Source organism: Nelusetta ayraudi, unplaced genomic scaffold (assembly GCF_046127955.1).
Source record: "Nelusetta ayraudi isolate G7.1 ecotype Tasmania unplaced genomic scaffold, CSIRO-AGI_Nayr_v1 ptg000011l, whole genome shotgun sequence".
Taxonomy (NCBI): domain Eukaryota; kingdom Metazoa; phylum Chordata; class Actinopteri; order Tetraodontiformes; family Monacanthidae; genus Nelusetta; species Nelusetta ayraudi.
The window spans coordinates 13,277,501-13,303,505 of record NW_027466061.1 but is presented as its reverse complement, the minus strand read 5'-3'; the positions used below and the strand labels follow the sequence as shown (position 1 = coordinate 13,303,505).

General features: G+C 43.0%; 3 protein-coding genes across 4 annotated transcripts in view; 2 read left to right on the top strand and 1 right to left on the bottom strand.

The window, feature by feature from the left end:
* Window positions 1-742: 742 nt before the first annotated feature.
* On the bottom strand, window positions 743-8,154 carry LOC142885052 (elongation factor 2-like). Its single transcript, XM_076021145.1, has 14 exons — window positions 8,013-8,154; window positions 4,619-4,833; window positions 4,354-4,535; window positions 4,067-4,275; window positions 3,802-3,977; window positions 3,589-3,682; window positions 3,236-3,488; window positions 2,928-3,123; window positions 2,708-2,831; window positions 2,283-2,525; window positions 1,674-2,027; window positions 1,402-1,584; window positions 1,147-1,279; window positions 743-955 (listed from the first exon to the last, which is right to left on the bottom strand). The coding sequence occupies exons 1-14, from the start codon at window positions 8,013-8,015 to the stop codon at window positions 762-764; spliced, it is 2,559 nt and encodes an 852-aa protein (XP_075877260.1). The 5' UTR covers window positions 8,016-8,154; the 3' UTR covers window positions 743-761.
* Window positions 8,155-13,051: 4,897 nt separating this feature from the next.
* On the top strand, window positions 13,052-19,685 carry LOC142885051 (cyclic AMP-responsive element-binding protein 3-like protein 3-A). Of its 2 annotated transcripts, XM_076021144.1 has the most exons (10): window positions 13,060-13,223; window positions 13,391-13,486; window positions 14,012-14,282; window positions 15,046-15,176; window positions 15,348-15,458; window positions 15,734-15,840; window positions 17,509-17,577; window positions 18,446-18,530; window positions 18,821-18,914; window positions 19,002-19,685. In XM_076021144.1, exons 1-10 carry the CDS (start codon window positions 13,203-13,205, stop codon window positions 19,109-19,111), a joined length of 1,095 nt encoding a protein of 364 aa, XP_075877259.1. In that variant the 5' UTR covers window positions 13,060-13,202; the 3' UTR covers window positions 19,112-19,685. The 2 variants fall into 2 exon arrangements, 1 of the variants encoding a protein (XP_075877259.1); XR_012926236.1 differs by lacking the exons at window positions 18,821-18,914; window positions 19,002-19,685 and having other exon boundaries at window positions 13,052-13,223; window positions 16,682-17,577; window positions 18,446-18,525.
* Window positions 19,686-23,564: 3,879 nt separating this feature from the next.
* The window catches only part of LOC142885049 (relaxin-3 receptor 1-like), a 3,184-nt gene continuing 743 nt past the window's right edge, over window positions 23,565-26,005 (top strand). The window contains exons 1-3 of the mRNA XM_076021143.1: window positions 23,565-23,813; window positions 23,914-24,357; window positions 25,897-26,005. The exon at window positions 25,897-26,005 is cut by the window's right edge and continues 743 nt beyond it. Coding sequence (XP_075877258.1) covers window positions 23,604-23,813; window positions 23,914-24,357; window positions 25,897-26,005 — 763 coding nt within the window. The 5' untranslated portion in view covers window positions 23,565-23,603. The remainder of the gene's footprint in view (window positions 23,814-23,913; window positions 24,358-25,896) is intronic.

Sequence of the window (26,005 nt, the reverse complement as noted above, 5' to 3'; positions counted from 1 at the left end):
GTTAAAGGCCATTGGAATTGTGTTATGGTCAGGTCACTATTTGAATTGTCGCAATGGAATGGAGAATTTGTTAAAAGAACAACAAACAGACTAAACAAAATCTTCAATATTTTTATGTGATCACAGTGATGCACTTTAAGCTGCAGTCATCATGAGGCGGATTCCATTTCTCCTGTTACTGGACCAACGTCTCCAAAGAATCCTGTGCTTCCCAACAGTGTGAGAATTGCTTCCGCTCGGTGCAAAGAAAGCATATTGTAAACCTTTGAGCTTTCATAGAGCATTTTAATGTGCATCACGTTCAAGACTTAATAGATACAACAATATTTTGGAAAACAAAACACTTCCTCTAAGTCACTAAATACCGTAATTTCCGGACTATAAAGCGCACCTGAATATAAGCCACACCAGCTAAATTTAGGGGGGAAAACAAATGTGTACATATACAAGCCGCACAGACAGAGCGCATAAAGACAAGAGAACATACAGACGAGAGCACGAGCGATCTAGCCAGATCGACTGCCTTTAACTTAAAAGCTGCGTCATATGCAATTCTTCGTTTGTTTTCCATAATGAGGGTTTGTGCATGAAAACTTCCTTTGTGCAAACTGTCTTCCTCTCATTCTAAGCGTGGGGAAAAAAAGTAGCGGTTTATAGTCCGGAAATTACGGTAAGTCTGCATGCTTGCTTGAGGTGTTTGACCACAGACCATGAAGTGCTTATGAAACTAAGGCTAACTAAGGAAGCTTTATTTTCAGTTTTCACAACTTGTCATGGTAGTTGTCAAGTGAAGGAATTTCTTCTTTCAGCCCTTTGCGTTTTCTAATTTGAGCAATAACGCTACCAGACTTTGATTTTTGGTCAAAGGCATCGAAGTCCATCCTGTCCCAATGGTCGAACGTACACTGAGGAAATGCTTTGCCCTGTGTCTGGCTGCGCAGATCAGCTGTGAACCCTGAGGGGGGGGGGAGGAAAATTATGTCTTATTGGAGTTGCAAAGGGCACCAAAATTCTAATGTTGTATTTAATAATTGCACAAAATATTGCACAGACCTTTCAATATTGGTCATTTTTAAAAGTATTATTTTAAAATCACTCTCGTTTTAGATTTTTTTTTTTTTTTTTTATATATTAGAGAAAACTCACCAAAAGACTCGCTGACGGGAAGATACGCTTTTGTTGTCACGGTGGGATTTCCTGGTTGGCATGATTCATCCAACAAACGGCCGCGCCTCTTGTTCAAAACTTTACTGATCCCACCAGTTGAATCTTGTGGGCTCTGCAAGGACAAAACATCAAGTCAGACATTTGATGGAAACCAAACAAAAAAACAAAGCAAACCCTAAAATGACATTTGTTTTGAAATTAGCATCTCATTGAGGTAAAAGCTACCACACCAACCTGGATCTCCACCAGGTACACAGGCTCCATGAGTCTTGGCGTTGCACTGAGCTGGCATGCATATAGGACTCTCCGTGTTGTGGGAAGGATCTGACCACCGCCACGGTGGATGGCATCAGCATGCAGTGTCACATCATGAATGTCAAAGCGAATTCCTCGCATGTTCTCCTCACAAAGGACCCCCTGCAAAGTGAAGCGGTGACAGAGAATTACGGTGTGCTGCAAACATGCTAATGCAGGGAGCAGCTCGTTGGATATTTGTTGCAGCTCACCTGTTTAGTTGCCCACTGGAAGCCGGCCACCATGCTGTCCTTGATTTCATTGAGGTACTGAACCCCCTTTGTAACGTCCACCAAGAGGTTTGGCCCGGTTCCATCTGGACCGAAGCACCAGATCTTTCTGGCGTCTGTCACTTCCCACATGTACTTGTCTGAGAGGTACCTCGCACGTTCCTTGGTGTCTTGCTGACAGGAGATGACTCTGTTGTCGATGTCTTTGGCCAAACCTTCTGCAAAGGGTTGAGCTTCCATAAAAAGGCGGTTATGCTTGTTGGGGGACTTGGATAAACACCTTTGGCTTGATGCCTCTGTCACGGTCTCTTTGTAGGTGACAACAGGCTCGGTTACCTGCGGAGATTCAGGAAAGAAGAGAGTGTACTTCCTGTTGATCTTTACACAGACGGTCGTGATTGGGACGGTTCACTGGTCTTCCTAGCAAGAGGCAAAGACTCTCAAAGTTACACCCTCCTGGCTGCAAGCCTCATTTTCTTTACCACCTTGGCATTAGCCCTTTACCTACTCACTCACTCACCGCTACAAACCTGCAGTCCCAATTACTTTTATTTTGACTGAAATTACTGGAAAGGAATCTGTGTTGTTCACCTTTAGGGGAATACAAGCATGTTCCTCCTCCAGGTCCTTCAAGCAGATCTCCAGGTGCAGCTCTCCAGCTCCTGCAACAATGTGCTCCCCGGATTGCTCGATGGTGCACTGCACCATCGGATCAGACTTGGACAGGCGCATCAGGCCCTCCACCAGTTTGGGCAGCAAACTTGGGTCTTTGGGTTGCACTGCAACTTTTACTACGGGGCTTACACTGAACTTCATCATCTTCATCTTGTAAGCCTGCGCACATGAGCAAAAGACTGTCATTGATTTGATGACTGTTGCTGGAATAATGACACACAGAAACTGACACATATTCCTGTACCATCTTATCTATCTATCTATCTATCTATCTATCTATCTATCTATCTATCTATCCATTGCCTACCAATACATGGGCAATGATCAAGGCATCAAATTACTTTCTCGTAGGTTGTAATGGTCCCTGTCTTGACCAGGAACTGGTCCACTCCGACGAGACCCACGATGTTGCCACAGGGAACATCTTCGATTTGTTCAATGTAGCGGCCCATCATCAGAACGGTCCTGGTTAAAGAGAAGGTAGGTTTTTAAGTTTGATGGTGATCCAAAATTTGTTTTCTGGTTCATTTACCACACTGTGTGGAACTAAAGAATGCTCACCTCTGGATGGATTTCAGGTACAAGTCCTCATTCTTGCCAAAGACAAAATTTGGACCCATAATGCGAACCTTTTGGCCAGTAGCCACACAGCCAGAGAACACACGACCAAAGGCATAGAAGCGACCCTTATCGCTGGTTGGTACCATCTTGGAGATGTACATCATCAGAGGTGCATCAGGATCGCAGTTCTTTATGCCTAAATAGACAGCATTATCATCAGCTGAAGTAGTTGTCCGCACACTGACGACAGCAGTAAAAGTCAAATGTGATCTTAAAAACTGAACTGAGAGTGAAAGTGTCTCACGGACCAAGAGCAACTGGATCGTCCATTGGTCCCTCATAGAGATGTTCACAGCGGTACTTTTGAGCAGTGACAGGGGAGGGCAGGTGCACGGTGATCATCTGAAGCAGAGCATCACCGGCAGGCAGCCACTGACGCATCACAGTCTTCAGCAGGGGCTTCCCTTCTTTCTCCTTGTCATCTGGAGACAATTTGATGTCCAGTTTGTCCAGCAACTTCTCTATGTCGTCCTTTTTGAAGCTCTTGATGGCATTGACCAACTTAAAGGAAAGCAAATTCAAGTTCCAAATGTTAAAAACAACAACCACAACAACAACGACAAGATAGATATCTGTGACTCTTGTGTGTGTTTCAGTTCACCTTAAAGATGGGATCCAGAACAAAATGGCAGAAGGTTCGGATTCGCCCCTCCTTACATGTGTTACTGAACTTGCGCGTGTTTGGGTCAAAAAACCTGTGCATGTTTAAAAAAAAAAAAGTATTTTATGACAGTCACTCACTCTATATTTGGCTATCAATACAACGCACACACAGATATAGATAGATATGTCTATACATTTTCATCATATTCACCTGTCTCCCCACAGTTTTTCCATCATTGTCTTCACTATCTCACTCTTCTTGGCTGGTGTCTGTTCAGCAAAATCTTTTTTGAACTTACTGCAATACATTTCAGCAAACTGCTTCAGGGTGAAACCCCAGCCCTGCAGGCCAGAGCCAAACCCAACTGTGCCTTGACAGGGGTCAACCTGAAAAAAAGGATGAAATATTTGCTTTTGAGAAATTCTTAAAACTACTTTCAGTATGTTTTATGAGCTTGATCAAGAATGATGCTCACCTGGATGTTGCCCATGGGGGAGTCTTCTGAGTTATAAGTGGCAATCAGGACATTGATATCCTCCACGATGTGCTGCAAGTTCTTGTAGAGCTCTTCCGGTGTCAGCTCCAGCTCCAGCATGGACCGGTCCACTTTATTAATCATCAGAACTGGTTTGATTTTCTCATCCAGAGCCTGTCGCATGACAGTCTCAGTCTGGACGGACACTCCTGAACAGGAGGATGCGGATGTGACTTACGGCTTTTAAAGATGGGAGGACAGCGCGGTTGCAAATGTTTGACTGTTACCTGAGACGCAGTCAACCACAACCATGGCTCCGTCAGTCACTCTGAGGGCAGCGGTCACCTCAGAGGAGAAGTCAACATGGCCCGGAGAGTCGATCAGGTTGATGAGGAACCCGTTCCCCTCCTTATTCCCTTTGATGAAGTGCAGGTTGTATTCTTCAAGCTCATAGTACAGAGAAATGGCCCTGGATATGGGAGAGGTCATGGAAGATCGCCACTGATAATCGGTTTTAGTTTCAGCACGTATTGATTTCTGTGCAACACTCACGTGGATTTGATGGTGATGCAGCGCTCCTGCTCATCTTTGCGAGTATCAGTGAAGCGCATCCCTCCAGCACGGGACGAAGCTATGATCCCGGCTTTTGACACCAGGGAGTCGGTCAGAGTGGACTTGCCATGATCCACGTGGGCAATAACAGACATGTTTCTGATGTTGGACTTCTTGTCCATGATGGCCCGGATCTGATCCACTGTAAAATTCACCTGTTGTTGGATTTTAAGGTGGAGGGATTTAAGGTTGACATTCACTATTTACTTATTCATTATTACAGTTGCAATCAACCTCAAATTCAAGGGGTTTTAGCCAGTCTAAGTTTGGGTGTTTGTGTTACATGAATGACAAATTTAAAGGACAAATTTTAAAATAGATATAAAACTGGTCTCTTCATATACAACTTACATTTACCAAATGTTTTCTGACAGTAACATTCTGGCTGGTTGTTGAACTTGTTAGGGAAGTAAGTTGTAAAATATAAGAGGGAAAAAATGGCCACAGCTAACATCTGAGACCCATCCTCAACCAAATAAACTAAGACTACAGGAGAGGAAGCTGTGCAGCAGGTCTCTCATCTTCTCTCTAGGAGGAGTTTGTGACAACTCAACGCAGAAGAGTACAGTACAATTTTAGTTGTGAAATTTGATTATTATTTTGTTTGTTTATGTCACATAGACGCTGCTTTGACTAATGAGTTTGAGTTCAGCACCAGGGTTTGTCCAGAAGATGTGGACAAAACATCCAAATTATTTCTTGGGACACAACCGCAGTGAGTGGTGCCAGTGGTGTCAAGTTGCAGATGAGGCCCTGCCTACAAGAAGAACCCAGAATAAAGAAACATGCAGCATGGTGCAGGCCAACCTCATTATATTTTTGTTTGTCTGAAAGAAATTCAGTTACCGCCTTAGAAATATAAAGCAACAAGAAATAAATTGATCATTTTGAACTTCAAGATCTTCTCTTTGGATTTATTGGAAAGTTAACAACAGAGTTCAGGTAGACAAAATGAATGGCGGTTCATAATAGTAGTGTTGCACCTGATGGCATTTGTCAGGCTGTGAAGAGGGAACTGAAGGAATGGGTCAAAATTCCTAAAATTATGTTGTCAGAGGTTTTTCCTGTAAAACTTGTCCAGATGGTAAGTAGTTAGTGCGTGTTCAACAGGTTTGGACAGTGAGGCTTGCAGCAAAAACATCCTCTGGGTGTTTTTCGTTGACACGTTTTTACTTGTTATTGAACTTGTTTTGCAACTCATATGTGGCTCCTTACTTACTGGAATTTCCGGACTATAAAGCGCACCTGAATATAAGCCGCACCAGCTAAATTTAGGGGAAAAAACAAATGTGTACATATTAGGGTTGTGCATCTCTGGTCTGTGGCCGATACGATACGTATCTCTTTACACTACCAACGATTCCATACATTAAAGATACGATACGATTTGTATATTTACGATACGATACGATTCCCCCAATACAATGCAGTGCGATTCAGCACAGTTTGATCCAACACAATGTGATTTGATTTGAGACTCCGATGCAAAGGAATGATGCTATGCAATTCAAGGAGTTTCATTATTTATTCACCAAAATACAAACATTCTGTATTTTTCAATTTAAATTTAAAGGTCTTTTGTGAACAACTGGTTCACAATTAACAATAACAAGGCAAGTGCAATATACTTTATGAAAAATAAATGAACCTTTCCTTATTGCTTACGAATGGAATAAATGTAAACTCTTCTTGCTGTTGCTGTAAACAGACACCAGCCTAACTGTCACGACAGTGAAATAGCTTGGCTGTGATGAGAAATTGAAGACAGAAAAAGATTCAAATACTCAAAAAAATAAATTTATGTCACGTTTCCTTGAACTCAATCAAAATTAGTATGCAATGCAACTACTCATTGGTGTGTCACTTTCAGTCCATACTGTATTATTCAACCGACATGTTCCACTCTGAGGTTTTTCTTTAGGAATATCAGTTGATCCAGCACAGCACAGTGCTGTAACTTTCAGCGCACCGTTGTTTAAGCCGCAGGGTTCAAAGCGTGGGAAAAAAGTAGCGGTTTATAGTCCGGAAATTACTGTGCTTCCTTCTTCTGCCGCATTATCTGCTGCCGGGTCGCGGGGGCAGCAGTCTCAGCACAGACACCCAGACTTCCCTGGCCCTAGTGACAGGGGACATGCCCGGAACACCTGCCCAGGGAGTCCAGGAGGCATCCGAAACAGATGGCCCAGCCACCTCAGCTGGCCCCTCTCGATGCGGCTCTACTCAAAGCTCCTCCCGGTTGACTGAGCTTCTCACCCTGTCCCTAAGGGTGCCCTAGCCCAGCCACCCTGCGGAGGAAACTCATTTCAGCCGCCTGTATTCGCGATCTTGTTCTTTCGGTCACTACCCAAAGCTCATAACCATAGTTGAGGGTGGGAATGTTGATTGACCAGTAAATCGAGAGCTTCGCCTTTCAGGTCAGCTCCTTCTTCACCACGACAGATCGGTACAGTGATCGCGTCACTGCGGACGCCGCACTGATCCACCTGTCGATCTCACGCTCCATCTTCCCCTCACAAGACCCCAAGATGCTTGAACTCCTCCACCAACCCTGAGAGGGCAAGCCAACTTTTTCCGGCCGAGAACTATGGCCTCGGACTTGGAGGTGCTGATTCTCATCCCAACTGCTTCATATGTGGCTCCATTTGTTTCAAAGTTCTTTCTTTGTTACCTTGCGTGTTTTTACATTGTTTGTTTGTTTTTCCCTTAACCATATTTTCTGTTTAGCTGTATTATATTTGTAGGCTATTGTTCAAGGGTCTATGTCTATGTTGAATAATCATTTTGACTTTGGCCAAAAAAAAAAAAAACATGCACCCCCAACAACTGTGTGCATAGCAAGCAAAAATGGACCTGCATAATAAATTCATATTTCAAGTATTTCAAGGGCATGACATCTGACAACTGATATGGTGCAAAAACAACCCAAAGGCAGTGGAGAAACAGGCTGTTACGGAACCCCCACCTACATGTTTTGCATTGTCAGAAAGGCCATATTTAGGGAAAAGGGTTGCGGCGGGATCAAACTTTCTACAGTCCTCAACACTACCAGCATATTTAGAAAATAGTTTTGCTGTGGAAGGTTTGTGTGCACTGAGGCCTTCTGCACCTTATTATTATTATTATTATTATTATTATTATTATTATTATTATTATTATTATTATTATTATCATTATTATTATTATTATTATTATTACGTGTACCCTGCCTTCGCCCTATGACAAGCAGAACCCTGAGGGCAGGAGGCAGCAGGTATAGGATATGGATGGATGGGTTATTTTGAGTAGTAGCAATACTAGTATTCGTAATAGTCGTAGTGGCCAGAAGTTTACTCACCATCCTGACTGCTGGTTGTTGGTCTCGGTGTGCGACTCCTAATGGCGGACAAAGCCTGAAGACTAAGTGTCTGACTGCTCCAAAGTTAGGTTTGGAGTGCAGTGTCGGGGAAGTTACCGCCTACCTTTAAAGAACTCAGGTCACACCAGCAGAGGGCACTCCAGCCCCACACTCGTTAATTCAAATTCCATTCACTAATTCACTAAATTATATACTTTGGACCCAAGCATCCCAAGCGAGCATTTTATCCACTCGCAGGTGATTTTTCTTCCCATCTTTCTTTTTTTAGAAGAAACTTTGTTTTCACCGCTCCAAAGGGCCGACATTCTTTCTTCTTTCTTCAAGATATTTTTCAGTGCGACTGATTGGTAATGATCACTTAAGCAGAGCAGGAAGTTCAGCTCTCCACATAGGCAGTGAGCAGGATCGTCTTTTTGTAGCTTTGTGCCATATCTATTTAAATGGTACTGAATAAACTTATTGCAATATCTCCCAAACTGCAGTATTACAGCTCCTGTGATTTGATTACATCTATATCTATGAGAACACGGTGTGTTCTCATAGATATAGATGTAAGATGTATGTGTGCAGATATTAGTAAACAGATGCAGCTATGTGTGGTACAAGACTTTTTAGCACCTGCTTTCACATGCAGGTTTTCAGTTCTGTTTCTGGCCGTTTAAAGAATTATCATGATGGTAAGAATCAAACAAGCTAAGTGAAATAGTTAATTATCTAACATCGCTAATATGAAGCCTCCTGATTTTATTTCTCAGTTCAGCTCGCTAAAAAACAAAGCTTTATGCTATATTCAGTACTAGTTTAATTTGTTTAAATATTAATTCATAACTGTTAATGTAGCAGTTAATTGCATCTTTTCATGAAGTGCATTTCTTACAGCTATCTGCATCTTATGCAACATTTGTCTTATCTTCAGTGAGGATCCAGAAATTAAGCCATGCAAGCGAGAAATTAAACGTCTACAAGCAAAGTGCACAAATGTCAATTTCTCAGCGCAAACAACACTGACATTGTTTTATTTCACTTTGCTGCGGCTGCACTGCCTTGTCATGTTTCCTCCTGTGAGTCTGCAGCAAAAACAGCCCTGTATGGTGCAGATGTTTCTTGAGTATGCAGTCACTCGACCGGATTTTCTCACTTATAGAATAAGATTATTGATATTACATGGCTGAGAAAAAATGTCTGTTGGTTTCAATGGCAACAAAGGAGCAAGACAAGGGTCAATGAAAGACAAAAATGCACTTGCTGAAATGTTGGCAGAAAAACCAGACTGTGAAAGTTCAAGTCAGCCTAAAGAACCTATGCAACAATAAACAGCATCGGAAAGCATTAAGTCTTTACTGAATTGTTTGTTGCTGCTTAGATTGTCAAATTTGCAGAGAGGTTTAGGGTTCAGGTTTTTCTACATTCTTGTTAGAAATGAATTAATAAATAAATGGCTGCTGTGCAAGGACTTGGTCAGGGACCTGCTGGAGACAAGCAGAATCCTCACAGACATCATGACTTTCCAAGAGACCACAATCAGCCACTTTTCTTGTGTATCATGATGTTGAGGAAACACAAGCGCAAGAGTGAATATTATGTGTAGTCTTTTATGAGTAACCCAGAGATATTCCTCATGCAACAGGGGCTGCAGGTTGTAAAAACAGGTGCACCTTGTTTCACTTCAGCATCAGCTGTGTTATTATGATTTCATGCCTCTCTCTGGAAAGAATTAACACAGCTATACTGCAAGTGCACGTGATAACTTATCTCTCCAAATCTTGAGAAGCGATCCCAGTGGCAGTGATACTAACTGCAGCATGATTTCATTTTGCATTGACGCAGCGAGATCAAATTCTTGCCAACTAGAGGATGTGCTCAAAAATGCCCTGATTAGATCACATCCCCATGTACTTTCAAACTCTGCAATCTGAAACTGGAACAACAATAAAGATAACAGTAGTCCACATGATATGCAGTGCACAGAGCACTGATACTGATAGTACTGGACTCTTTGCCATGGGTAAGCTGTTTTCAGTGTAGCAGACACTCTGAAGAGGCAGAAGCACAGCACTGTCAGGGCCAGTATGGAAACGTTTATTCAGGAAACTTATCCATCAAACCATTCTGAAGAAGCGAATGAATCAGTGAAAGTCTTCCTCCAATCAGCTTCAGGATGAGCTCAAACAACCTTGAACCTTCATTCTGACTTACCAGCTGTGGGGATTACGATTAAAAATTCATGTCTCACATTCCAAACAGGGACCAAAAGCCTATGAGCTGTAAAACATTAATCTAGACACATAATTATAAGGGTCTCTAGCTATGTATTAATTCCCACTACCAACTTTGGGCCCTTTTTAATGTTTTAGTAAATGCAGAAGAAGAAACTAAAAATGAAAAAAACAATAAGGAACACTGATAAAAATGTAAAATTTGCTGAAAATAGAAGAAAATGACACTCAATTATTTAAGGCAGGGACTGGAACCTTACATAGAGACGAGTCTGTTTCTGTTGGAGGTTTAAGACTGGAGGCACTGATGTATGGAAAATGTTAAGGATATGTGTTTTAAGAAAGACAGACTGTTGATTCCCCAATAGAGAAGAATGTGATAAATTCACAATTAAAAACATTGCAAAAAAACTCCTCCCCACTGTGATAATAGTCAGATATGTCTTTGCAAGTCTGCATATTCTCCCAATGTTGTTACACAAGAGAACAACAGCAGAACATATTACATAATGGTGTCTCTATGCACAGAAGGAGAGTGAAACAGATGCTCCTAATTGTGGCAATAAAGATAGAGTGAGGCAGCAGAGAGGTCATTCTGCTAAGCAAAGCAACAGGGGAAAAATATTTATTGTCCAACTCGACAAACAGAAACGGTATGTTATTGACTGACTCAAAGAAAGTTCGGCAGAGTTTTCCAATAAAAAAGAACCCATTTTGAGAAAAATCTAAATCGACCTAAGAAAGATTTGAAAGCCTCTGACAGACTCCTTCGGGAAGGTGGAAACTATTTTGATCAAATGACTTGTCAAAAGTCAAATACATATTTTTGGATATTTTTTATTTATTACTTTTTTTTTTTTCTGAGGCTGGAGTGCGTCTTCACCTGTGAACATCTCACAGCACCAGACTTAGGAGCCGACTGGGTTTCAGTCAGAACAAACTACATTGAGGTGACACTCAGTTGGCCCACTACACCAGCCACAAAGGAGGAAAAGAGGAGTGATGTGAAGTTCTGTTCTAACATAATACTGTCCAAGGCAAACAGTGTTAACAAGCGCAAGGTGCCACACACATGTAAATAGACTCCTTTCAAACATCAGTGATTGCTGGGTTTTTTTCATCATCAGTCTTGGATAGAGGGGTTGCTCTGAGGATGGCTGACCTGCTGCAGGTGTTGCTCAGGTTTCAAGGTAAAAATATCAGTCATCCATCTGGCCAACCTCGAAAAGAGAAGAGGAATCAGATTCCATAACAACATTCTTTCAGATGTATTAGAACAGAAAAGTGGAAGCAGCAGCGGCAGCAAAGCTAGCTGCCTTTAAAAGGCTCAGATGAAGAAACTGTAAGCTGAAGCAAACTGCTGCTGCTGACAAGATTCGTCCTAGGGCAGCATTTCAAAGAAAGTAAGAAAGATCAACGATGAGGGCTTTTTCTTACTAGACAACACACTTCACTCCAATGTGGCTTCAGCAAAGATTACTCAAACGCTTGCTACCTGCAAAGCTGTGATTCGTGACTAATACTGCCTCTTAGAAAGCCCAAAGCCACAACGAGAAGCGGCACAGGAAAACGACAAGACAAAAGTGACTGACAGGAAAACCATCTTTGCTCTCTGCGTCTCCAGGAGAATCTTTGTCTCAGAGTCCCAGAGACACTGGCGAGCTGGGGGATACTGTTTCCTGGTCGTCCAAGGTAGAAATGGCAAATGGACTGCGCTTCCCCAAAGCACTTTAAAAGGGCCCCTCATTCACCCATTCACTCACACACATAAACACCAATGGTTGGCTGCTGCCATGCAAGGCGCCGCCAGCCCCATTGGGAGCAATTTAGGGTTAAGTGTCTTCCCCAAGGACACAACGACAGACTGGGATGGAGCGGGATTTGAACCGCCAACCTTGCGGTCTTTTGGGCAACCCACTCTACCTCCTGAGACACAGTCGCTACAGTTTCCTGGGAAAGTCTAGGGCTGGCAGGTGAGGACATGTCATGGAAAACAACTCTCAGTCAGTTTCTTCAAATTATTGCAAATTTCAGGGACTGGGTGTTGGCCATCTGCATTTATTTGGTTTAATCTACCAGCCTTCACTCTCTGTTGTCCTAGTTAAAGCCCTGCACATAATTTCAATAACATGGGCTCTCAGGACTAAGGTAGCTGGACCTTGGTTACATGCAGATGGAGCTCCTCCCCAATGGGAGTTGTTTTTAAAGCATGAGTGTTTCACAGAGTGCTATCAATCTGCATGATATATGGCGTCTTATCTTTCTGGTACATTAGAAGGACTCCTTTTTGAAACTAGCCTCAGGTGGCTATGGATGGGTTACTGCTGTCTTACAACAGGTGACTGGGTGAAAAACAAAATGCTTAGATGATTTATGTATATATATTTTTTTAAAAGGGTGAATATTAGACAATGAATAAGTGGAAGAAATGGCAGTGACTTATTTGTATCATATGGAAGAATTGCAAGAATTGTCTTTAGACAATGGTAAATCAAAAGACCTAAATCTTTATTCTCCCATTGTGCTTGAATGTGCTTATAAAAAAAAAATCAAAAAATCAAATGCAGAACGCGCCACCTTATGTAGCCAAATGAAAAATGAATGTGAAACTACATGCAGAGCCAATCCTGACAGTCATGATGACATTAAAGGCCACTCCAGAACATCTGCAAGCCAATTTTGAGTGACTAATCTGTGAGGGAGTCTTCTGATTGCTGATTGGTTGTGTCAGTTCTCTGACAAACACTGGATTGGATAATCATCAGCAGGGTTCGGGGGAATTCAGCAGCATGATATGGCATATCAGCTTGGTTCTTTACAGCAGAGTCTCCCAGACGTAGGAGACAGAGAGGACATGAACATGAACTGAGCTGCATTTTTTCTGCTGTTACTAAATAGTTGAGGTTTCTTTTTTGAATTTTCATCACTTGGTACCGTTATTAATATTGGAATTATGACTCTAACTGCAGACAAGGTAAGTGTGTGTGTGTGTGTGTGTGTGTGTGATCTAAGACAGCTCTGACAAACAGGCCTGAGCAAACCGAGGCTGCCACGCCTCGATGAGCCCAGTGGGAAACACAGGAGCACCTTTACTCTGAAACCTATAAGTCAGAGTTTTGTTATTTTTTTTGTCCGTTCCAGGTGAACTGTGGATTGGACCTGGCTGACCTGCTGCTCAGCAGTGCAAACGAGAACTCATACTGCAACAGAAACCAACTATGGACCACAAGTCATGACGTAAGTCTGGCACAGAGAGTGGGGAGCCACTACAAATTTAGAGAATGTGCAAAATTTAGAGAATGGGTGTGAGATGGGGGAAGTGTTTGCTTAAAGATCTCTTAATTTACCCATCTTCAGGTCTTTATTTTTCTCTTGGACTGCACTATACTGGAGTGTTTACAATTATTTATCTAAAAAACTCCATCAACCTCTAGGGGAAAAAACATGTTTAGATAGATAGATAGATAGATAGATAGATAGATAGATAGATAGATAGATAGATATTTGGAGATTTTGAGAAGAAACAGCGACATCCAGTGGTAACATTTTAGATTGCAGCGCTCACCCGCTCACCCTCCCTCTCCCGAGCTTGCCAGTGAACTATGGTGGACTGCACACACAAACCTGGATGCCTCATGTTCTACATACGTCTTGGTTGGGTCATTTAAGGGCGCAAGTGTTCTTGATTGTGCACATCGGCTTCCTTACAAATATGGTGGTGCAAGATGGCAGCTAACTCGCTCTCATGTCTGCGCTCTACAGACCCTGAGCCTTGAGGGAAGTCCAAGTGATGATTTCCTGGATGTTCTGCTGGGTGAGAGCGACTCCTCCACCGCAGCGTCCCCACTGTGGTCTCCCTGCACGACGGACAGCGGCATTAATGACGAACCGGTGGCAGAACCCAGCGCGAGCCTTCCGCTACCCTCCTGCAAGGCTTTTCAGGACTTTGGCCCAAAGACTTTTCATCCACCTTCTACTCTGGAGTATCAGCCACCACCCAATGAAACAACACCATACGTGTCCATAGATCTCGGTGAGACCTGCTTTGGAATTATGTTGAAATGAGCTTACCTGCTCTTCAAAAAAAGAGCAAAGAAAAAGAAAAGGGAAGCAAAAGCTGGAACGTGATTTGGGGAACCTGGCGTCCATGACTAATTTTGTGTGTAGTGAGACACAAGGTAAACAGTTGTTGATACTGAATGAGTGCAACCAAAACTGTTGCCTTGCACGCCACAATACTAGAACGGCTTTGCACTGACAATTTTTACCTGGGAATACTAGATTTTCACTTTCATATTTCAGATCTTTCATTTGCATGAATTTGTGTGTGTGGTCGCTTCAACAACTGTTGTATGACAAGGTCCTCTGACTTGGTTTGAAGTGTCTCTTGCAGAAGACACCAATATATACATGTAACTGTTAGGAGTGCTTCTTAAAGAGGGAATAATTTGTTCAATGCAGTTTTTCTAACTTAAATGGTTTTATATCTGTTTTCCTAAGATTCATAATTGTAAATTCACCTGCATAATGAACCCTTCCGGACTGGACGTGAGTTCTTCATAACAATAGGAAACTGCCTTTTGAGTGCAGCTCTTCAATCATGACCCCCTTTTTCAAAATAATAGCTTTTAAAAAACACACTGACGTACATTTCAACCTGCGTGTGTTATTTTTCTTTTCTGAAGAACGACGGGGTGCTGCAGATGCAGAGGTGGAATATTGTGTGTTGTTTGAACTAAAAAAAAGTGGCGATTTTCCTGCATCATCGCCTGCTGTTTGGCTGCTCGTGTGTGCAGGGTGGGAGTCCGGTGACCTCCAGGAGCAATTTGGAATAGCGTACTACCTCACTAAGACCCAACCAGCACCTGTGTTATCATCTCAGAGCCTCACAGTCAAAGACTTGCTGCTTTCTAACCTGGGACACACAGTAAGAACCATTCCATCCTGAAATGTATTTTCCGCTACTAGTGACAATAGCACAGCATGAGGTAACTGGACCTGCCTGCCGAGATTTTTTTTTTTTCACAAGGGCCTCACGGACCAAATACACCCCCACTGTGGAATAAATGCTGAATGACTCTGTCCGTCTGGTTCACAGGCGAAGCAAATGCCCCAGAATTCCCTGCAGGAGCTCGTACTCAACGATGATGAGAAGAAACTTCTGGCTAAAGAGGGAGTGAACTTGTCCAACAAACTGCCCCTGTCCAAGGTACTGGCAGAGGCACACTGAACACAGCACTATGTAGGACACACACACACACACACACACACACACACACACACACACACACACACACACACACACACGCAGATCTAAATCTAACTCTGTATCCCCAGTCAGGCTTCTGCTGCCAGTTTGCGTCCCCTCTGCTCTCATTCAACCCAGTTCTTTTTTCTTTATTTAATGCTCTTCTTTTCACTCCTCTTCTTCTTCTTGACTGGATCCTGACCCCGTCCTCTCATGCGTTTCATCTTCCTGACAAGTCTGAAGAGAGAGTTTTGAAGAAGATCCGGCGGAAAATCCGCAACAAGCGCTCAGCCCAGGAGAGCCGAAAGAAGAGAAGGGAATATATTGACAGTCTCGAGGGGAGGTAAGCACATGACATCTGAAACACACACACACTGAAACACACACACACACACACACACACACAAAATAAACTTAAATCTGCGTATTGTTTATACTGCTTTAAAAGAAGTTGAATTGAGCTCCATTTTCTTCATACACTTTATTTACTTAATGTCCCTCAGGAAACTCTTCAGCCTCCTCTTCTTTCACTTGCATTTTTCTTTTATAAAATGAGCTCTTGAAATGGTTCTTGAGACGTGTGTGAGCAAGTGAATTTCCTCTCACTGGGCATAATGATGTTGACCTTGACTTTGGTTCAAATTATGTTGAGAGTAGTTGATTTATCTTTCATAAAGTAAGACTTAATTTGTGATGGGTGGAGGGAAAATATTTTAACGTCCTGCTCAGATGAATTAACGTTGTTTTCAGTCAGAAAATTGCTTCTAAGAGCTGTTAATGAAAGTTTGTTAATGAAAATACAGGAGTGATCAGCAAAATGCAGCAAAGTTATCAGAAAACTCTTCAAACACAAATGTGTGTGTATATGTATATATATATATATATATATATATATATATATACATATATATATATATATATATATATATATATACATATATATATATATATATATATATATATATATACATATATATATATATATATATATGTATATATATATATATATATACCTTGGCACATACACGTTCACAGTCATCACTCATCACTCAGTCATGCTTATGTGTGAACCAGAAATGCTGCAGCAAAAAAAAAGAATGAAAAAAAAAAAAAGATCCAGGGTACACACAGCTTGATTTAGTCGTCTTCTTCTTCCTCCTCCTCCTCCTCTCTTCTGCCCCCAGCTTGTTCTCAACGAGCACAAGAGCAACAAAAAATGGGGTGGAAAAAAAAAAAAGAGGCTTTTGTCACAGAATTTGTTCATCCTGCTGGCCTCCCACTCGTTGGCTGCTCCAGCTCATCACACCTCCACAGACCGTGCCGCTTGACTCATAGAGAGCATCCTAGCAAAGGAAAAAGCAGCGGCATGATACAATTCTGGTGGCTTCTCGTGTCAGAGCACGCCTGGGTTGTTATGAGCACTAGTTCAGCTTAACAGCAGGACTAACATTTAGAAATAAGAAGAAGAAGCGAAATGAGATACGAGATCTCCACATGTAACAGTTGGTAAAGCGGGAAACTCTGGTGACGTCCCGCTTCATCAATGACATTTCAGAGCTCAAGACGACTCTGCTGGCCTACAACTGCCCAAAACATTTGACATATAAAAATATATTGACCAATAATTACCAAACTTTACACACTGGTGTTGTTTGGAGGTCTGATGCCTCTGGCTCTCAATAGTTTTATGATTGTGTGAGACTGCTGGTGAAAAGTAGAGTCAGCATTTGTTAGTAATTAATTCAGAGACAATCTGAGTTTATCAGAGTGTCATCATTATCAGCTGTGATTCAGCTCGATTCCGGGACGCCATAATGGAGATTAGAGTGATTCACCGTAACCAAAAATGAAACTCAGGGGGGTTGGAAGAAGACGGAAGTGCTGGAGTACGGGATTGGCTGTGAGATAACTCTCAGCAGACGGATAATTAGCAAAGACAACAACAACAACACAAAACTGTAATATTTGATCCGATTCTTCTCTAAAAGATGATTGTGATGTGCTTCTGCAGGATGTCTGTGTGTAGCGCCAACAACCTGCAGCTGCAGAGGAAGATCCAGCAGCTGGAGGAGACCAACAAGTGAGTCAGCCGTTGGACTGGCCCACACGCTGTTGACCTTGATGTTGTTTTTAATTCAAGAGGTTAATTAGCAGGCAACTAAAAATTGAGTGACAGATCAATTCATGATCCAATGCCACCATCGATCAAACTCGTACGCCCCTGCAAATTAACAAAACACGATGACAGCTGCAGATCGGACTGCTTCAGATGCTGTCAGGACAACAAGTGTCAAAAGTGTTAAGGGTCAAAAACACTGCTGGAGTTGATCATGATGAACAGTTTGCATTTAACCCGTTTTTGAAGTTGTTGCTGAGTCTATTTGGGGACAAAAAGATCTGAAGCCTAGAAAATATTGTCTTCAGAACAGGCCTTGTCTTTATGTCTCTCCTGTTCCTTCTGTTGTGTGCCAAATTACACCTTGCCTCTTATTTATTTATTCTTAAAAATGATTCTGGATGACAATTTTCTCTCTGGACTGGGTCTCTGTCTCTCCAATGCTGGCAAGCTGGTTAAGAACAATTTATCAGCCAAAGCTCAGCGTAAAATTACCAGAATGCAAAGAGCATCCAATTTTAAACCCACATCGTCAGGCACAATATTCCGTGACACTTTCCACTCTTCGCTCCACCACCTCATTAAGCTTCCTTCTGTTGCGATGCTGACAGACTTGAAATGAAAAAGCCAGGTCAAGGCCAGTGTATATTTTGCCGCTGCCTCGCTCCTGCTCCTTCTTCTGCTCTTTATACTTCCTTTGCTTGACAGTGGTGATCACAGACACGAAAAAGAATTGATTCAATATTTACCGAACAGCTAGGCCCCCCCTCCCGCTTCTTGTAAAAAAAAACTAACACGGGCTCTTTCATCTTCCTGTGCGTTTGTGCTGCAGCGCTTTGCTGGAGCAACTAACCCGGCTACAGGCTCTCCTCCCCAGCGGCTCTGGCAAGACAGCGCGTAAAGGGACCTGCATCCTGGTGAGAGAGCCGAGCCCGACACACACGTGTACATCATTCACACAATTGGACAGCGTGACCTGCGACGTGTAAATTATGAATATGGGTCAGAGCACAACATTGCGCAGGTCGTTGAATTGAGCGCATCATTGAGAGAGAAAAAAAACGCTGTGCTGTGAATTGCTGCCTTCTTTTGCCCCTCAATGCTTTTAATCCAGTTTGAACAGCACCCGGTCTCATGTGTTGTGCAGAGTGCGTGTCAATTCTGTCTAACAGCTCCCTTTTCTCTCTTTCTGCCCTCACGCGTTCAGGTTTTGCTCCTGTCCTTCTCCCTGCTCATTTCTTCAAATCTCCGGCCAGAACCTTACAGCCTGATGGGTCGGCAGGAGTACACACAGTCCATGGGTACGCAGTCGTGCACACACACACACGCACACGCTCTACAGAAACACACGCTGTAACACGCTCCCTTTCCTCTTCCTCCTGCTCCAGCGGTGGCGTCTCGCTCGCTGCAGTGGGTGGGTGAAGTGCGAGATCCCCCCTCGCATCCTCTCTCCACCATCTCCAGAGGTCTTCAGGACGACCTTCCGGAGAAGCTCTGACCCTGGACCGAGCCCCCAACCGTAGAGACTCTCAGTGCTGCTATAGTGCAGCATCCAAATGAGCACTCTGACTGCTCTATCAGTGTCGGCTCCTTGCTGGAGATGCGGACAGAGCAGCCCATCAGTGCACCTCCCCCCCTTCGTCCCCCCAGTTTTCTTGATAGGACGACGTCGGTGGAACGGCTTCACTTTCACACCAACTGTCACAGTGGAATTTGTCAAACAACAGAAAATGGAATTCATGCATCAGTTACTCTGGCATTGTCTTTTCAGGGATACAGAATTACTGACATGTCATGTAGCTTTATGAGGTCGGGTGAAGAAAACCAGACAGCCAGTGACATTCACATTCTTCCCTGGTCATCTGATTGCCCAAGATTGTTCAGTCGGTAAAATCCACACTGTGCCAATTTCACATGATCCCATCTTTGACAAAAATTAGTCACAGCAAGTGACAGGTAGCAACAGGTAGCGCTGACGCCTCACTGTATGGATAGTATAACGTTCTGTAATGAGTTCCGCTGCTTTTCCAGTCTGTGCAGGCAAACTATGAGGCCAGTATGAATTAAATTTTTTTCTTCAAGGCCTGCCAACCATGATTTAACTCAAATGAAGTCAGCAACACCAACACGTTTCTTTAAATAGTGGAAATGCTGCATTGTTTTTATTTTCAGACAGCGCTGCCGAGGTTGCCGGTATCGAGCATAGCGAGTCACAGCACGCTCTCCTTTCCTCATTATCAGCTGCATAGATGTCCTTGAGCAGGGCTTCACTTGCTAATTCATACATTTCCAGGGGAGCTGCTGCAGATCAGATTAGCACTGACAAGAGATCCCCTCTTGTCAACGAAAGTGAGGAATAAAGCTTTAAATGCATCCTTGATATGCCCCTTGTTCTCACACACACACACGCACGCACACACACACACTCACACGGCCTAATTAATCACTATGTAAGGGTAGTGAGACACAGAGGGTAGTGAGAGACAAAGACTTTTATTGTACAATTGAATAGTGAATTGTACATGCAAAAGGGGCGAATAAAGTAGAAACGAAATATCACTCTCTAAGAGGGGCTAAATAACAGAATCTCAGAAACAATTAACAAACTTTGACTAAGAACAAAAATTTATCAAGAACAAAAATCACTCGCCTTCGAGGAGGAACCGGCTTACTGTGAGTTTTTCTTGGGCTGTGGCAGGGACGTGACGACACAAGACAAGACAAGGGAGACACAGACTATTTAAACACATGAGGTGATGAGGCACAGGTGGAGGCAATGGGTAACTGGGTCAGACGCACAGGTGGCACATGAGGAGGGGGAAGTGATCTGAAACGAGAGGAAGGTTAGTAAGGGTGTCAAAATAAAACAGGAAATGACAAGCAACACCAAGACAAGACGCAACCTCACCGCAGTGTGACAACAATTACAACTTATCAATTTTCAGATAATCATAGAAACTGAGTCAAATCAAAAAAAAAAAAAAACTATATATCAACAAACAATTCTATAAACATAGGTTGACTTTCAAACAAAAATTATGAACCAACAACTCAAAATGTAAATAAGTCCTGATTTAGAAATCAATATGTGAGAAGGCCGGGGAGGCTTTGAGCCATTCCGAGGAAAGGGCTTTGTTGCTTCCAAACACGTGACCGTCTGCCTGTTCCACATAACTCAATCCTCTTCCTCCTTAAACCGCTCCATGATTGCGCTACCTCCAGTTGACGCTGACAATTTGTTTTCCCAATTCACTTTTCTTATCCTTTCTTTGCTTGGCTCACTTCTCACTCAATTTCTGCTTCAGCTCCTTCGTTCTTCTTTGTTTGCAGTTCCTTCCTTCCTTCAGCTCAGCGGTCTCTGATTTCTAAACTCCCCTCCTCCTTCTTGTGTGTCACTTTCCATTTACCCCATGTCCTGTGTCCTGCCTTACTACAAATCAATTATTGTGGAAAGCTTGGAAAATGTTCAAGACATACATACATACTGTTACATACGTACGTACATACATACATATATGCGTGTGTGTTTAGATATATGTACATATATATAAAGTGTGTATATATGTGTGTATAAACACACACACACACACACACACAGTATATATATATACACATTCATATCTATGCATATATACATATATGCAGAGAGTTATTACTGAAAATGAGCTGCTTAAAATCAGGAAAATCTGAAAAGTGTATGGAGAATTTATTTGTGCACATTTGACTGCTACATTTCATGGCCTGCAGCAAAGCAGAGGAAAATGTTTGGCATGCCGGATCATCCCAAACATCCCGGATGGGATGGCGTCTCTTTGATCAATGCCGTGTAGATCACGCCCAATATCCTGCCTGCCTGCCTGATGGAAAACTTCTGAGACACGACTGACGGCTGAAATTAGGCACTTCACAAATACCTGTTAAACTTCAAAGAAGTGTTGCCAGAGCACTCTGTTGAACAGAACACACTATTCAACCTGACAGGAAATCCTGGAAATCAAATCAAAGTTAGGTGAAGATAGTGAGTCACCAAAAACACTTCTGGAATTTCACATCCCTCTTCTGCACATCTGAACGCCATGGTTTTAAACAACAGGAGAAATGATAGCAGGATGACTGATACAGATTGCACCTGGTGTGACCCCTCAGCATCTACAACATGACGCTTTGCATCAAGACCTCTCCCATCTTTCCATCTGATTGAGCACAACTAATTAATGAGCCTTAGAGAAAAGTGTCTGCAAATTAAATTGTTGTTTTCTGTTGTGCTTTCCTTGTCGCACTCTCTTCCATGCACACACAGCTGCCCAAAGGCGGCGCATTGAGAGCACCAATGCCAACAGCACTGTGACCTATGAGAAATGCAAATGGCACAGCGGCTCCCTTACTGTGTGAAATCTCATTTATCATTCCTCTGATGTGCATCAGTATAGTGGTGGATGTGAACCAATTGCTGCAAGATAAGGGAACCTTTCTGAAAATACCATCATGTGTAATTTACCCCATGTCACGTGACGTGCTGAAATATTAAAGGTGATATTTGGACACATCAGCAGCAGCCATGATTAGCTGGATATGTGAAGATATGGAGAGGTATGCTTATTTTTGCCGACATAGGACAGGCAAAAATAAGCTTCAGCTTCAGCCTACTCCTTTTTTCGTTAACAGTTGTTTAAAAAAAAATGTGAATGTACCTGGTTGTGCAAATTTGTTTTGGAAGGGTTTTTTTTGCTGTTGTTGTTGTAGTTGTTTATTGTGTTAGTTTGTTTTATAAATATATACTTTTTGTAGTTGATTGCACAAGATTGCTTTAATTTACAATGTAAACGAATATAAAATTCAATTCAAATTCAAATATGGAGAGGTGGGAGGTTGTTTTCAGGCATACTGGTCAAACCCAGCATCATAATGCTGAAGGAAAGTGACTGATGTGTCTTTGAATGTGGTCAACATGGTTGTTGGTGCAATTCCTAGACGACCTTCTTCTACCCAGCAGGCAGGATGAAAAGCAATGTCATGGAGCTCCAAATGGTCTCCTCAATATGGCAAACAGTTCACAAGCCATCTGTAGCTCCTCATATGGCCTTGGGTCTCAATTCAAGAGAGATCCAACGGGAAGATTGGCATCGTGGATAGACAGTCAACACACCTGTGAAATATAGATCAAGATCTATAGGAGCATAGTCTCCAGCACATACATATATATTTAGGCTATGCCATGAAAAGTTAAGGAAGATATTCTGTCAAAGAAGGTCCAAAGATCCTAGTGGTCATTCCACAAACACCATATACACAGATAGACATGCTTCGAGCTTTTATTAAAACAAACGAGTCAAATTATTTACTCCTATCCATATTTTACCCCTTAAATGTTGTGCCACACAAATATCCCCCACTACACACGCCTTCCCTTCGCTTTAAGCCTTTCAAAAGGCACTTTCAAGATAAACTAAAAGTTCCCGGTCGTAGCAGGACCGTCGTCCCTGCCTATTCCTGCCGTTAACCGCACCAAGAAACACGATCACCGCGTATCGGTGCGTTGCAGGCGGCGCGCCATCGATCTGCGGTGGAAAGACGCGGCGGGTATAAAAGCGGCCGCTTCAAGGCTGCTGTCACTGTAGAAGAGGAGGACGAGGAGGACGAAGGAAGAGGAGGAGGAGACGGCATCACTTCAGCGCCAACTCTGTGGCTCACACGGATTTATGAAATCACAGAGGAATTTCTTTTTTCTCCCTGCCATATGCGTGCGAAGAGAGCAAAATGCGACGCAAGAGACGCGCTCAAGTACTCTTGAATCCTGCGTGTCGGTTCTCGAGCTGAGACTCAAATCCAGGACGCTGGGTTGATTTGGCTCCGCAGCTTCGTTTTTGGAATTAAGAGTATCGACCTTGGAAATAAGAATTAAAGTAGACTTAAAAATAAATAAATTCATTCATAAATAAATAAATAAATAAATAAATAATAATAAAAAAAAAAAAAAAATCTGCAGTATTATGCAGAGCAACAACAGCAGCAGCGCGTCGTCCGCCCCCCTGACCGCACTGAGTGTTTGCGAGGACGAGGAGCGCGAGATGCTCAAACTTGACAGCCCTGCAGGAGCGCTGTCCAACCTGGCAACCTACAACCTGTCACTAAACTGCTGGCTCCACATCTTGTCCAAAGAGTCCTCTCAGGAGCTGCACGGAGACACCGCCAACTTGTCTGTAAGTGTTGCTGAGGATTTTCTTTCAAGGGCATCAACATAATTGTTCAAATGAAATGAAATGAAGCCACAGCTGCATTGTGTGTGCTTGCTTCAAACAGGTGCGAGTTCTGATTGCCCTGGTCTACCTGGTGGTGTGTGTCCTGGGGCTGGTCGGAAACACCCTGGCGCTCTTTCTACTGCACTCCCGTGGCCATCGTCACCACCACTCTTCCATCGACTGCTTCGTGATGAGCCTGGCTCTCACCGACCTCCAGTTTGTCCTCACCCTGCCGTTTTGGGCCTTGGACACGTTGCTGGACTTCCGCTGGCCATTTGGCCGAGTCATGTGCAAGATCGTGAGCTCGGTCACCACGCTCAACATGTACGCCAGCGTCTTCTTCCTCACTGCCATGAGCGTGACCCGCTACCGCTCGCTGGTGACCTCGCTGAAGATGGAGCGTCCCAGGGCTGCCGTGGCTCGTGCCAAGTGGGCCAGTTTGGCCATTTGGATGGTGTCACTGGTGGCGACGCTTCCCCATGCTCTATACTCCACCACAGTTCAGGTTGGCTGCACCCCACATTTGAGCTTCTGTTTGAGATGTTTATTTGGTCGTTCCATGTAAATGAAAGAGATTAACACTCCCTGAATTACCTAATTACCTAAACACAAAAGGCTGTGAATTAGGAGGAACAACCAACGAACCCTCTTTCACACCGTATTCAATTGGCACAGCAGATGTGATCAAATGAAAGAACAATATCAAGAAAGAAAGGAAATTAAAATCTTCCTTGCACTAGAACCTAACAATGCTCTTTTCGCTAGGATAAAGTAACATTTACTAAACAATAACAGTTCAAACAGATTAAACCATAAAGATCAACAAGCACTGGGAGTGAGGACACTTCAATACGTTTCTGCTTTTTTTTGATTAAGTTAATCATTTTAAGAAAATGATTAACTTAAAATAGCAATACTTAGGGTTAGTTTTGACTTAACATAAGTTACTTGCATCTTCCAACTGAATTTATAATCAATTATTATTACTATAAAATAATGACTGTGATCTGAATTTTTTAAGTTGACATGCTTTATGGATGTCTCCTCAATACTTAAGATCTATTTCACATATCAATCTAGTAATGATCCCATAGAAAGCCTGTGCAAAAGGGAGGCAAATCTTGTAAGGGGAAAGATGCGAACAGACATAGCCCAGTTGCTAAAGCTTCAGGCTTCCAAGTAGGGTTGCCATCTCCTATAGAGTTTCAAATCCGGGACATCTCGGGGGGGTGGAGATCTCTCAAGTCTGTCGACGACGGGGGGGCTCCCCGAAATATATGGGACAAAGTGGAGTGCGTGCCGTATCAGTTCATTACGGCACAGGTTTTTTAGTTACCAAATATGGGACAATCGCATATTTTACGGGAGGGTTGGCAACGCTATCTAGACCACAGACGGAAATCAAATGAGGTTTTGTAGTTTTCCCTACAAAACGGGACAAATTGTGTCCCGGGAGAGATTTTATTTGTCCCGGGACAGGTGGTGAAAAAAAAGAACAATTCTGCGAAAAACAGGCTGGGTGGCAACCCTACTTCCAAGTGATGCATGGAGATGCACTGTAGTGTTCAACCGGACTCTTGAGGGACATGTTAGCCACTAAAAAATATACTAGCTTCTTTTCTTTCATTGCGTTTTGAAGGCAAAAGTGCAACCTTTTGACGAAATAGCGAAGAGAGAATGCCTTCATCCATCCATCCATCTTTGATACCCGCTTACTCCTGCACTCAGGGGTTGCTTGGGTCTGCTAGAGCATATTCCAGCTGTCATGGGGCAAATGCTGGGTTACACCCTTTACAAGCCATCAGTGGGGTGCCTTCATGCTTCCCTTACATCTTCTTTACCTTCTGCTGGTGTTTCGGCTGGGGACATTCAACCTCTTGGTTTCATGACAACTCAGAGGAAGTTGATTGGCAATGGAAACCAAAGTAACCTTGAACATGATTGAATACAACCTCTTTGGGATGGATGGGTGAGATTTCAGGAATGTGCATGTGCAATCAGAGGTCTTCTCACCTTCTCATGCTGTTCTTCCTCCGGTTTTCAGGTGTCAGCAGACGACGAGCTGTGCTTAGTGCGCTTCTCCGACTCTGACTCAGACCACTGGGATCCTCAGGTCCTGCTTGGACTTTACCAGCTGCAGAAAGTCCTGCTGG

Excerpts from the sequence above, each read along its gene's own strand:
- LOC142885052 (XM_076021145.1), bottom strand. Across the intron at positions 1,280-1,401 it reads TGTACCTGGTGGAGATCCAG|AGCCCACAAGATTCAACTGG; the intron begins GTTGGTGTGGTA and ends TTGTCCTTGCAG. Across the intron at positions 956-1,146 it reads TCCCGTCAGCGAGTCTTTTG|GGTTCACAGCTGATCTGCGC; the intron begins GTGAGTTTTCTC and ends CCCCCCCCTCAG.
- LOC142885051 (XM_076021144.1), top strand. The coding sequence starts at position 13,203 with ATGACTCTAACTGCAGACAAG. Across the intron at positions 14,283-15,045 it reads ATACGTGTCCATAGATCTCG|GGTGGGAGTCCGGTGACCTC; the intron begins GTGAGACCTGCT and ends TCGTGTGTGCAG. Across the intron at positions 18,915-19,001 it reads GGAGTACACACAGTCCATGG|CGGTGGCGTCTCGCTCGCTG; the intron begins GTACGCAGTCGT and ends CTCCTGCTCCAG.